Source organism: Cebus imitator, unplaced genomic scaffold (genome assembly GCF_001604975.1).
Source record: "Cebus imitator isolate Cc_AM_T3 unplaced genomic scaffold, Cebus_imitator-1.0 Scaffold241, whole genome shotgun sequence".
Classification (NCBI taxonomy): domain Eukaryota; kingdom Metazoa; phylum Chordata; class Mammalia; order Primates; family Cebidae; genus Cebus; species Cebus imitator.
This window is the reverse complement of record NW_016107556.1, coordinates 93407-106221: the sequence shown is the minus strand read 5'-3', so window position 1 is coordinate 106221 and position 12815 is coordinate 93407. Positions and strand designations below refer to the sequence as shown.

The window sequence follows — 12815 nt, the reverse complement described above, 5'->3', positions numbered from 1 at the left end:
AAAAAAAAAAAAAAAAAGCTGTGAGAAGGACAAAGGGAGAAAGAAATAAGTCTGCCTGGCAGGGTTTCATGGTAGAGGAGACTTCTGAGTGTAGTCTCAATGGACTGACTTCAGACATGAAAAGCCTGAGTCATTTAGAGTTCTACAAAGGACCTCATAATTTTTAAACGTCATTAATTTCCTAAAAATATGCTTGTTGCCAAATCTCCTTAGACAGAAGTAGCATAAATTATTTATTGGAATATTTAAAATATTAACATCAGTAAATTCCCCAGAAACTTCATAAATACTCTGCCCAGTTGGATAAACTAATCTGAAATAATGGTTTTCAAGTTGCTCAAACTCTCCAATTCTACAAAGCCAGTAAGAATTCTTGGAAACAAACAGGAAGCCCGAATAAGTATCTCAACTCTCTAAACATCAGACATTTTATACACAGGAGGATACCATCCCTCTAGCATTTCATGTACTTTTATTCAGGTAAAAAGGTATTTTTTTTTTCTCACAGTGAATACCTAGAATGTTTTTCTCTTCCAACAAGTGTAAGATAAAATTCGGGTGCCACTGAATTTTATCACTTGAATATTAAGAGCGAAGATGTAGATCCTGATATGTTTGGAAATATTTGGAGCTAGAAGGAAAAGAACCTTTCAAGTGTAGAAATGGAAACTCATCAGAACCAAACCCTTGGAACACCCAGGAGGAGACTTCCCTCTGATCTACTGTGGTCCACAGGCTGCAGATGATTGGGATTTTTGGGTAGCTGATATAAACTAGACCTAGCAAATGGAGATCTTAAGTATTTCTGGGAGAGAAGGAAGATCCCATTGTGTAACCTTTCCTCTCGTGCTTTAGTGGGTTGTTTGGCTTGTCTTCTGGGTGTGACCAGATAGGTTTATACCCTCTACTTGTAACCAAGATGGAATATTCCTTCAGATTCCTGACCCACTGAACAAGGAGAGGTCCAGATCTGCAAGGCCTGGAGAGCATCTTTCCTTCAAGCAGGCTTTGAAGGACAGAACAAGGGGCAGGAGTTCCAGGAACAGCTCAGCAGCACTGAGGATTGCTGGTGAATATCAATATTTTGTTGAGAATCTAAAAATGAATTGTTTCACAGAGGTGTTCAAAAATGTAATGGGCTATCTGGGGAGGGAGTGAGCTCCTTATCACTGGTATTATTTAAGTATTGGCTGAATAAAAATATACTGAAAAGTCATGCATAAGGCGAGTTGGACTAAGGGCCCTAAGATCCATTTCAACTTACAGATTTCATTATTTGCAGATCCTCGGTTTACCCTGTGTATGCGTCTGTGCTTGGACTTACCATGTTGTTCTGTAATGATACATTCATATGCATGTCTCCCTGACAAGCTTGAAAACTACTTGAAGAAAGGAACAATATTTGTCATTTTTCTATTTCATGTGTTTAATGCAATGACTAGTACCTAGGAGACACCAAGTCAGTATTTATCAAATGAATGAATGAATGAATTCATTTTTGTATGTCAATATATACACATTTATGTATATCCTGATTTATACTGTAAGTTACCAGTAAATACACTTGTTTGCTGTGATGGTGTTCATATGCATTAGAACCAAGAGTTGTTTGAATACCTGAATGATGGAATACGCTTCCTAAATCCTCAGACATGGTACTTCTAGTTAATTAATTCCCTTTTTACAGATTGGGCCATATAATAGGAGTTAAGGCACAGCCAATGTGTGACCAGGGTTTTTCTGAATTTATATTTCTAGATCAAGTCTACAGTGCCAGAAATGGCCCTAGAAGTGATGGTTAGAGGTCCCAATGTAACCTGACTGCATTAGGTGGCACGTGTCTCCTGTGGGTAACCAAGAATTTAAATTCATCCCAACCTTGGGGAAGGAGGCAGGAGTGTGAGTGGCAGGGACTCCTGTGGCATGCTGGGTAGAAAGGCTGGTGTCTAAGCTGAAGTGTGAGAAGAGGTGGGGGAATCTCAGCAAGTTAGACTGGATAAGGAGGCCAGAATGGGGCAAAGAAGCAGAGGCACATAGGGTGTGGTTTTGAGATGGAAAAATTTTCAGAGAAGCTGAGGCGATGGGTGAGGTTGCAAAAAGAGTACGTTTTAAAAAGACTTGTTAGCTGAAATACACTTGTGCCAAACAGCACTATTCATTCATGTAGTCATTCATTCAGCAAATCTATATTGAGTGCCTACATTATGATAGCACTGTGCAAATGTTAGGGTCAAATACAAATAAAGTAGGATCCTTGCTCTCAAGTACATAACTTGAACTAAACTATAGACATATTAACAGAAAATTGCAACGCAGTGTGATAAATGCTATAATAAGATAAGCACAGGGAGCCTGTGGAAGCCTCTCAGGAACACATAACCAAGTCTAAGATGAGATGTGAAGGATAAGTTGGAGTTAGCAAGGTGAAAAGGGTAAGCAGGAAGAACAATATTGCTAGAGCTCTAGGAATGGCTGAATATACAAAAGGGAGCTTATTCAGGGACTGCAAATGCCTTGTAATAGTTGTGTGTTATATACCATGTTAAATAGTCCGGACTTTCTCCTGGAAGCAAAGAATAACTGGAGTATTTTAATGCAGAAGTGACATGATCAGGTGTATGCTTTAAAAATACTACTACAACTAAATTGTGGAGAAGGGGTTGGAGGAAATGAAGAGCAGGCACTCCCTGAAGTTGTCACAGTGCTCAGTGGGAGGGAGATGATGGTAGTTCAACAAAAGGTGAGGCAAGGAAAACAGAAGCAGATAAATTATTGAGACATTTGAAAGAATGGACAAAGCATGGTGATCGGCTGGATGGGAGATGTAATAAGTCAAGGATGGCCAAGTTTCTGGCTTGGGCAGCTGGGTAGATGGCTCTAGAGGTAGACCCGTAAAAAAGGAGGATGTGTCAGTTTCAGGAGAGTTCTGGTCTAAGGGAGCCAGAGGGTTAAACCTTCTTAAATCCAAAGGGCCACTCTGCTGGTCTGTCTCACACCACTCTATCAGTGTAGAAAAATATCCTTTCAGAGCTTTATGAGATCTACTACCTGGGTCAGGTCCTCACCGACTCTAGGCATTATCATTTATTCATCCATTCAATCAACCAATATTTATGAAATGCCAATTATGTATTCATAGTATTCCAGTATTCTATAGACCCCAATATCCATTTATTCAGGTAGCTTAGTTCTAAAAGAGTGACTCTCAAAGCCAGAATTATAGCTGTAAGTTTCTGATAGTCTTTCCCACTCACCTCACCCCAACTTATCAGGCATATTAGTGTTTGTGCTGTCATTCACTGCTTTAGCGGAAAGTGTTTCTTCACTTCCTGTTTCCATGGTTGCATGATGTTTTTACATTAAATTCTCATGGTTCCATTAAATTTTAGTTTCTTCTTCATGGACTTTGTCTATGGCAGAGTTTTGACTTGGGTGGAGGTGAAATACCTAATAGAAATTCTTTAATAAGTTATTTTATATGGCCAGAGGCCTGAAAACTCTTTTCTAGGAGCCAGAGTCTCCTGAGCAACTCTGGGGCCTCCTGTGGTTCAAGGGACGTGTTGGAATTTCAGTCACAGGTGTGATGGATCAAAGCCTTCCTCAAAATACTTGTGTTTGATGCCATTTCAATTTACATTTAGTGCTTGGTTTTCCCAAGATGAGGTGTGAAATTCAAGCATCAGAGAAACCAGCAGGAGTTGCCAGTTGAAGTTAATAAAACACTTATCATGAGCCTATGTAGTTCAGATTAATAAAATAAAACCATGAATGTGAGAACCTAAGCTCACACATTCATATATCTTGTAAATCTGTTTCCTGAAAGCCAGAGGGTGCCTAGGCCACTGGGCCAAGAGAGATGGGGAATCTACTTTGAAAACCATTCTTCGGTTAATCACTAAAGCCTATTTTTGTCAAAGCTCTTGGAATCTCTATTTCACTTCTCAAAGATACTGCAAAGATTAATGAAGTGATTTTGAATTACCTGCCGTAAATAAGTGTTGCTTTTTAAGGATGTAGTATTATTATTAATGTTATTTCATAATCAGTGAAGATATAAAATGTTTGATATTTAGTTCAGTTCATTAAATGATACCAGTGTGATTATGGCCCAAGACTGGATTTCTACTCCAGACATGTTTTTAGTTTTGCACAGAGAATGTGTCTTGTTCGATAGCAGACTACTTCTAGCCTCAATCAGCCACCTCGCATGTGCTGATGTCTCAGTTGGCTAATGGATAAATAATGCAGCTTCCTCAATCCACTGACATAGGTGGATTGGTAGATAGGTAGATAGGTAGGGTAGATAGGTAGCCTTTGCATGTGAAAGCATATTACTATAGGCTGCAAGTCTTGGAAGCCTGAACAGGTCTTTGCAAGCGAATATTAAGCCCAGAGAAAGTAACTGGTTTGCCCAAAGTCACCCAATTAATGCAGAGTCAGGGCTAAAATCTGGATTTATTAATAAGTCCAACGTTCTCACTATTGCACTGTGCCACATTTACTCCAGTCTAGAATTCACCTCTAAAACGTTTGGGTACTTGTAGCCGGGCGCGGTGGCTCATGCCTGTAATCCCAGCACTTTGGGAGGTCGAGGTGGGCGGATCACAAAGTCAGGAGTTTGAGACCAGCCTGACTAACATGGTGAAACCCCGTCTCTATTAAACATACAAAAATTAGCTGGGTGTGGTGGCACACACCTGTAATCCCAGCTACTCAGGAGGCTGAGGCAGGAGAATCTCTTGAACCTGAGAGGCGGAGGTTGCAGTGAGCCAAGATCACTCCACTGTACTCCAGCCTGGGTGACAGAGTGGGACTCTTATTTCAAAAATAAACAAACAGAAAACAAAAAAACTTTTGGGTACTTGGATTCAACGCAAATTGCTAGAGAAGCAGTATCCAATAAAATGCACTACATTCTTTGGTATTTCCTAGTATTTTATCAGATATTGCTATTTGTTTGGTGCATCTCACATGGGTATCATACTTATCTAGGCAGACAGCCAAAAAGCAACAAGTCAATCTACCATGTCTTCTGTCTGGCAGGCAGTGCAGGAACCTGCAGGGCAACTCTGAACAGCATTCTAGAGACTAAATCAAGCCAGCTGGGCTGATTACAGCAAACGATGATTGCTGCCTATCCTAATTAGGCTGACAGGACTTCTGCTATGTGGACAACCCACTAGCTGCATTCACAGATGTGGTGAATCAGTCATGTTCAATTATTCAACCACTTTCATTTGGGAACCTGCTACATGCAGAGGGTTATCAAGATCTCTTTGTAATATGGGCAAGAGTTTGGTCATGAGTTGTAATCAACCCACATATAGTTTGCCTATAGAGAGATTCCTCAGGCTGGCCTTCTCAGCAGTGGCCAGTGGGGTGGAAATGATCTTTTTTGCAAAAGCCAAGAGCCCTTGTGACTGTGTCTTTCTATCACAGTTTTCAAGAGGAAAAGGAAAATTGGTCTCAATGGTCCTTCTTGGCTCTGAAACGTTCTTTTAAAATAATATTTATTGCATACATTTTTCCGATTACAAAAGCAATACATGTTCATTGTTGAAAATGCAGAAAATTACAAAGATAAAAAGTAGTCATAATTCTAATACAATGAAAACTGCTTCCAACTTCTTAGTTCAAATTTTTTCAGTCTGTTTTTTAGTCAAATGGAGGAGTATATATCTTTTAAATGAAATTGAGATCCCATTATATCCTGCTCTGAAATTCTAGGAGCCTATAAAGTATATAAAACTAAATAGTAAATTTCTTGCTCAAAGCCTGGCATACTATAGTCATTCCATAAACATCTGTTAACAGAATGGAGAGGAAAACTTGGTTTGTGGGCTTGAGAACTTCACACTCAGGCCTTGCCCAAATCTAGACAACAAGCTTTGTGTGCCAAAGGAATGAAATGAGCTAGAAACCGACCACTTTTCTTTAAGAAAGCTTCCCTTTCCCAAGAGAACATCGACTGTAATTCATACACCTTTTTTGTATTCATTGTGTATTTCAGGAGACTGCTTCCATTTGATGTGAAAGCTACACATACATACAAGGGACTTGCTGGAAGCATGGACCTCAGTGAAAAATGGACTTTGGAGGAAGGAACCTGGTTATCCCATGCTGGAATTCATCCTTTTGCCAACACCAGAGAGGGTATGGCCGTTTTTGATGTGCCTTATAGCATGGTTCTCCTCAGCTTCTGCACCTCATTATGTCAATCTGCTGTACTCAATAAGTGCCCAGGCTGTTTGTCTTTTCAAAAGCAGCCAAGTGGAAAGGAGAGGGAATGGATTTTGAATTCAGACAGACCTGGGTTCAGATCCTGAATTCACTACTTAAAAGTTTTGTGGCTTTGAGAAAATCTGTCATTCCCTGGGCTCTAACATGAGAGTATGAATGCTCACTTTGCAGGGTTACGATGAGGACCATCAGCTGTTATTTAATGAGCCCTCGCCTTGGCCAGGTGGGAAGCTGGTCAGAGATCTTTGAGCACCTAACATATGTCAGGCACTGTGTTCCTGTTTTGTTCATCTCTCCTCTTAGCAACCTGCAAACATTCAAGTTGAGATAAAGCAACCAGTCTAAACAGAGTAGTCAGCTCTTTACCTTCTTTATGATTATCCGATTAATGTGACTCAGCATTAAATGGTGGAGATATTGTTACTTTCCTGGAGCAGAGCATTCAAATGCAAGAATCATAATCTGACACAGAGCTGTGGTCCTCTATCAGGTCTAAGAATCCATTCTCTCTTCCAGCCCTCAAATCTGATAGAGACCTATTTTGATGGTAAGAGCCATTCTATAGATGGGTGATGAAAGGCTGCTGAGGTTAATGCACTCACAGATGTTTTCACAGGGATCTGTCTCCCATTTGTTTGTTGTTTATTCATTTACTTGACAAATATTATTGAGCATCTATTTTATGCCAAGCACTGGTAATACAAGAGAGAGCGCCAGATTGACATAGAGAACAGCAGACTGTACTCTCTGATGTGCCCACCTCTAAAACAGGGGAACTTATATGGCAACAAACATTTGCAGATCTTCTGCACTACACCAGGGTATGTCTTCCAACCAAGATTGCTGCACACAATGAGATCGTTTCCAAAGGGAAGGCAGGAAGCTTTGAGAAAGGAAATTTGGATGCATTCCACCCCAAAATCAATTGTTATTTGTTCCTGTGCAGTGTCACGCTGTCATTCTAGCCACATTTTAGAAGTCCTCAAGCCAGCATCTCTTCACAACCCATGGAAAAAAGCTGAACCTCCCTAGCTCAACACACAGCCCTTTAGGACCTGACCTCTGCCTGCCTCTCTAGTTGCATCTCCTGCTGCTCATCACTAATAGCAATTCCCTCCCTCTCACTGTGTCAACCACTACCTGGATCCCTGAATACATCCTGCCCTCACACACCTGTGAATCTTGGCAAAGGCTGCTATTATCATGTCTCTTCCACTTGGCCAGTTCCTACTCATCTTTGAAGCTTCTGCTTAAGTCGTCTGTTCTGGGATCTCTTCCTGCCGCCACCTCCTACCAACCCCCAACCTGGTCTCAAGGAGAGTCCCTCCTCCCTCCTCAGTGCTGCCACAGCCCCTGCAGATTCCCCTGTCACAGCACATATCACACTGTATTTTGCTTGTCTGTATCCTGAACAGCCTGTGTGCTTCTTGAGACAGATGCCTTGTTTTATTCATCTTTGCATCCCTTTAACTGTAACATGGCTAATTTGTGGTGTATATTTGATGGCTGGATGAATGAATGAATAACAATTGGGACCACATCCTCTAAATATCTCTGACTTCATTGAAAGCCCTTTTTTTTTTGGCTGTGGGAACCCATCTGATTGTATAACTGCTTCTGGCATCACGACATCACTTCACCTTGCTTTCAGCACATCTGTAGCATTTGATTCAATGACCCTAGGCTTGTTACCAAAGCCTAAAGGCAGAGGAGAGAAAGAAAGTGTGGTTTTCCCACTGGTGCTTGCTGCTTTTGTAACCTAGGCAATAGAATCATCCATCAGAGAATTTCAGAACTGAAAGAAGCCTTAGGGATCAAAGTGGTGGCTAAAAACTGCACACTGTGACCATCTCCAAGCACTGCCTTGTCCCTCTGTGAGTTTACCACGTCATCTATCTGCAATCTTTGGGGCAAGGCTGGAAAATAGGAAGGGAAGGTCTGCCTAAAGGCGAGGCATCACTCTTGGGTAAGTGATAAGCTGCTGGGGCTGAGGGAAAAGCTTAGTTCTGTAGGCAACAGATACAGTAATACCAGGTTCCAGTTCAGATAATCAGTCTATATGCTGCAAGGATGAAGTCATCCAAGACAAAGTATAGCAGTGTTGTGGTAAGTGAGTGAAGCACAGACATAAGGAATTAATGTGGCTGAAATTTGAAAATCCTTGTGGGCAGCTGGTATTACGGTGGTTCTCAGAGGCCGGGGCTGAGATTCAGGAAAGGTGCAGGTCCTTAGAGGACTGAGTCAGGTGCCAAAATGGGAACCTAATGAAGTCTTGAAGTGGGATAAGGAAACTGGCACTCAGAGATGAAGTGTGCTGTGCCAGAGCCAGGTCAGAAATGGACAAATTATAGAAAAATATTTTTTTTTTTTTTTTTTTTTTTTTTTTTTTGAGATGGAGTTTCGCTCTTGTTACCCAGGCTGGAGTGCAATGGCGCGATCTCGGCTCACCGCAACCTCCGCCTCCTGGGTTCAGGCAATTCTCCTGCCTCAGCCTCCTGAGTAGCTGGGATTACAGGCACGCGCCACCTTGCCCAGCTAATGTTTTGTATTTTTAGTAGAGACGGGGTTTCACCATGTTGACCAGGATGGTCTCGATCTCTTGACCTCGTGATCCACCCGCCTCGGCCTCCCAAAGTGCTGGGATTACAGGCTTGAGCCACCGCGCCCGGCCAGAAAAATATTTTAAGCATATATTAGGTATATAATTTTGCAAGATGATACACTAAGCCTTTTTTGTATATCTATCTATCTATCTATATATATATAGACTATCTCAATTAATTCTCACAACAGCTTTATTCTCATTTCATGACTGAAGAAACTGAGCCTGAAGAGGCTGAGAAACTTGTACATCATTCAGCTCACAAATGGCAGAGTTGGAATTTGAATTGAGGTCAGTCCAATCCTAGCCACCATAAGCTACTGTCCCTCAAATTCTTTCTCCCACATTCGCTACCCTACCTTCACAGCTTAAGGCTCTGGTGGTCCAGTTACAAACTTGTATTGCTAGTTATTTGCTTGTCACAGCTGAAATGAGAACTAGCCCTGAGCAGGGCCAGAAAACAAACAGTACTGTTTTAACATGTGCATTCTCATCCAAGCCCACAGCACGGCTCTCCCCTACAGCCATCTTAGCTCATGCATTGCCAAGGTCTTGACCCACTTGCTTTAAAGCATCTTTCTTTGATACTTCATTTTCCCACCTTACCTCTCCCCACCACTGGCTAGTGCCGGCTGTTCTATCTCTGAGGCTCAATATGGACTGGTGGGGTTTGCATTTCTAGTGAAGTACCAGGAAAAGCCCTGGAGTGTCCAAGCTTCAAGGTTTTGTTGTTGGCTTCCTGTAGTCCTCAGAGAATTGCATTATCTGCCAGGGAGACTCAGTCATTCTGTTGAGTCATAGGCCTTGAGGCAGATCCACACATCTGCCCTTGTCTTATCCTCACAGCATCTCCAGCTGTAATTGGGTAGGAGAGCTTCCAGAAAGCTGGCTGTGGAGAGCCCAGGATGCCTGAGGGTGATAAGGAGTTTCTGAAAAAGTCCCGCTTTCACTCCTGCTTCTGACACTCTTAAAAATATTTCCAATGAGTTAGGCCAGTGGGTTTTCAAACTCATTTTAAAGGGCTAGAGCACATTTTTCAAAAGAAATCATATGCAGTCCCTGACATACAAAACAAAAGGGAGACAGTGTTTGGCCACTGTCGCATTTCTGACTGTTGCATTGTAAGTTGATTGGGCCGTTCAGCCTCCAGCCACATCACGTATGTGGGGATTTGGTACGGAAGGGGGGGCCCTTCTCAGCAAATCTATAAAGTATTTCTTTCTCCTCTTATAGATGTGCTCACTCAGCTGTTTGGGAACCATGCTGTCATCCACACTTCCCAGGGAGCTCAACCTGCTTAAGCTCCTCTTTAGGGGAGAAGCAGGAAGTCTGGGAAACACAGCCTGGCAGCGTGGGCCAGGTGCGTCACAGAAATTCAGTGGTACTGTTCCCATTATGGTTATATAAACAGGAAGGAACAGATTTCCTTTCTGCAGCCTCTCAGGGTTAGGGAGAGTTTTAACACTGGTCAAGGAGGAAGGAGGCAACTTTTCCTGAGAGCAGTCTGTGTGCCAAGCATTGCCATGTACATGATTTCATTGCATTCAAACCCTTATTGAAATCTTGCGAAGTAGCTAGTCTTGTTTCCATTTTGCAGATGAGAAAACTGAATCTTGCAAAGGCAAAGTAACTAAGCCCAGCTCAGGCAGCAAATGGCAGCAGAGCTCACATTCACACTCAGATCTTTATGCTCCAGAGCTGTGTTCTATCCTTTTTACTTCTGTCTATCAGTTTCTAAGGGCAAGATTATTCTACATCTCCACCTTTCTGAGAAGTTGATCCCTTTGTCTATTTTTCTTGCAAACTCTGTAGTAAACAGATGCATATAATGGAATCCATTATCTGTGATCTCCTACGCACTTGTTTTAATTAGTTTCATAAAGTCCATCATCTGTTTCAATTTTCATTTTACAGAGGAGGGCACAGTCTAAGCAGTTTGGGACACTAAAGATTAGTGGCAAAACTAGGGCTATAGCCCCGGCTTCTGCTGCTCCTCCCACCACCCACACTATGCTGATTGCTAAGGCAATAGCTTCTTGGGAAAACCACTTTACTGTGAAAGAAGAGAAGCCTCTGTGTGGTCCAAGAAGACTCTATTTGCAGCTCTGAAAGAAGCGATTCCTCTTCAGCCCTCTGCCTTAGATGCTGGGGTGGAGATGTAAGATCGTGGTCTCTGCATTTCAGCAGAAACTCACATTTATCTTACAGATTTTGCTTTTTAATAGTTTAGTCATAGATTTCAACTGCAGCAAATGTTTTTGTCCTTAATACTGGGTATTTTGTTTGATTTCACTGAATCGATCTAACTGAGTATAAGTCGGAAGTGTATGATTTTTCTCTGCTGGGACCTTTTCTTGTATGTATTTTTGGAATTGTTCTTTATTCTGATTCATGTCCAAGAACACCTTCCAGCAGCGTCTTGGCTCAGTCAGATTTTATTTCCTTTGATATGATATTGAGTGAAGATTCTTTTAAACCTTCATCTCTGGACTATACTTGGTAGCAGGAATCTGGTGGGGAGGCAGTGCAGGAGGGGGACAAGTTTAATTTATTTATATATTTCCCCAAACACCTTGCTTTTGTTGATAGCATCTTCTACATTGATATTTGGAATTTTTAGAGGACATATTTAACATTTTTACCCAAATGAATCCTTGGCTTCCTATCAGAGTCCATATCATTTCATCTCTTGGGCTGTATTGTTTCTGCTTAAGATAATGATTTTTTAGTTGAGATATAGTTAATTATTTTTCCTATGGAGCCTACTCCTTTCTTCTGGAAATTACAAAACAAAGCAGTTACCTGAGGCCTGATTTTCATTTAAGGGAAGTAAAACAACTGTGTTTTCTTTTTCCTTTTCATCAAGTCTTATAAAGAAGACAAGTTGTATTAAAAGGAAAGATTATTAAATCCAAGAGAACAAGAAATGCCCTCTGGGCCAATTCAGCCTGGGAGCTAATGCTTCAACCGATCAATTGCAAATTTCTTTTTGATGAAACCTTACTGGTGGGCATGTGTTTGTCCTTAGTATCACCTGTTGGCTTGTCCTAGGAGGTGCAGTTAAGAGACAAGGATAAGAGAAGAGAGTCATGCTGAGCTCAGGCAGCCTTAGCCCCTCTTCCCTCTAAATCAGTCCTGCCCATGCTCCCCTGGGAGAGGAGGGAAGGAGGAGCTGTATTGCTTCCCCACTTTGCTCAGCTGTTAACTAGCAAAGGGCCTCCAGGAGACAGAAGGCTACCTGCAGAGAAGATGATCAAAGGGCAATGCCAGGAAGGAAAGGAAAGCAGAGAGATGACTCAGCTCAGCTCACTTCTTTCTGTCTTTCATGCTTGAAATTGGTTATTTCCTCAGGGACTGGGGATGGGAAGGCCATACACACATCCTAGTGGGACCTAGCTACCATCTTAACTTGTTATTATGGCATTTGTGCAGCTTTTTCTTGCAAAGAGAATTAATAGCATACTTTGGCTGGATAAAGTTTCTCCCCATGGGGCATTTAGCCCCTCACCCATCTCTTGGAGGAAGAAGCATATCTGTGTGAGACTCAGTCTCTTCCTCTTCTTGACATGATCAAGTAGCTAAGTAACTCCTGGGGACCCCTAGAGTCTGAGCAGCCCATAATGGCCCTCCTGTTGGCCACTCCTCCAAGTAGAGCCTGCAGTCAAAGCAGACCCTGCCACCTCTGCAGCAGACGCTGAGCAGGGGCTTGATGGCATTCCCAGACTGCTACAGGGCAGGTTCCTGGCTCACAACTGGAGTCTTTGAACACTAAGCAGAATATCTGTGATGGGTGTTGTACTCCCAAAAAGTATCTAGAGTGTGCTTTTAGCTCTAGGAATGCAACTAAAATTTCCTTTGATCCTGGAGTTATGTCCAGTGTTGCTATATAACCTTACCTCATTTACTGAGGAACGAGGGAGCTGATTGAGTTTTCCAGATAACTGAAGAGTTATGTGTTACCCTTGAAACACTT

General features: G+C 42.0%; 1 protein-coding gene across 1 annotated transcript in view; it reads left to right on the top strand.

Annotated features, from left to right (window-relative positions):
• LOC108282445 (angiomotin-like protein 1) overlaps positions 1 to 12815 on the top strand; it is a gene marked incomplete at its 3' end in the record, with an annotated part of 117792 nt that overhangs the window by 17308 nt on the left and 87669 nt on the right. Inside the window, exon 2 of the mRNA XM_017498396.2 lies at positions 6011 to 6153. Within this exon, the coding sequence (XP_017353885.2) occupies positions 6069 to 6153 (85 nt within the window). The remainder of the gene's footprint in view (positions 1 to 6010; positions 6154 to 12815) is intronic.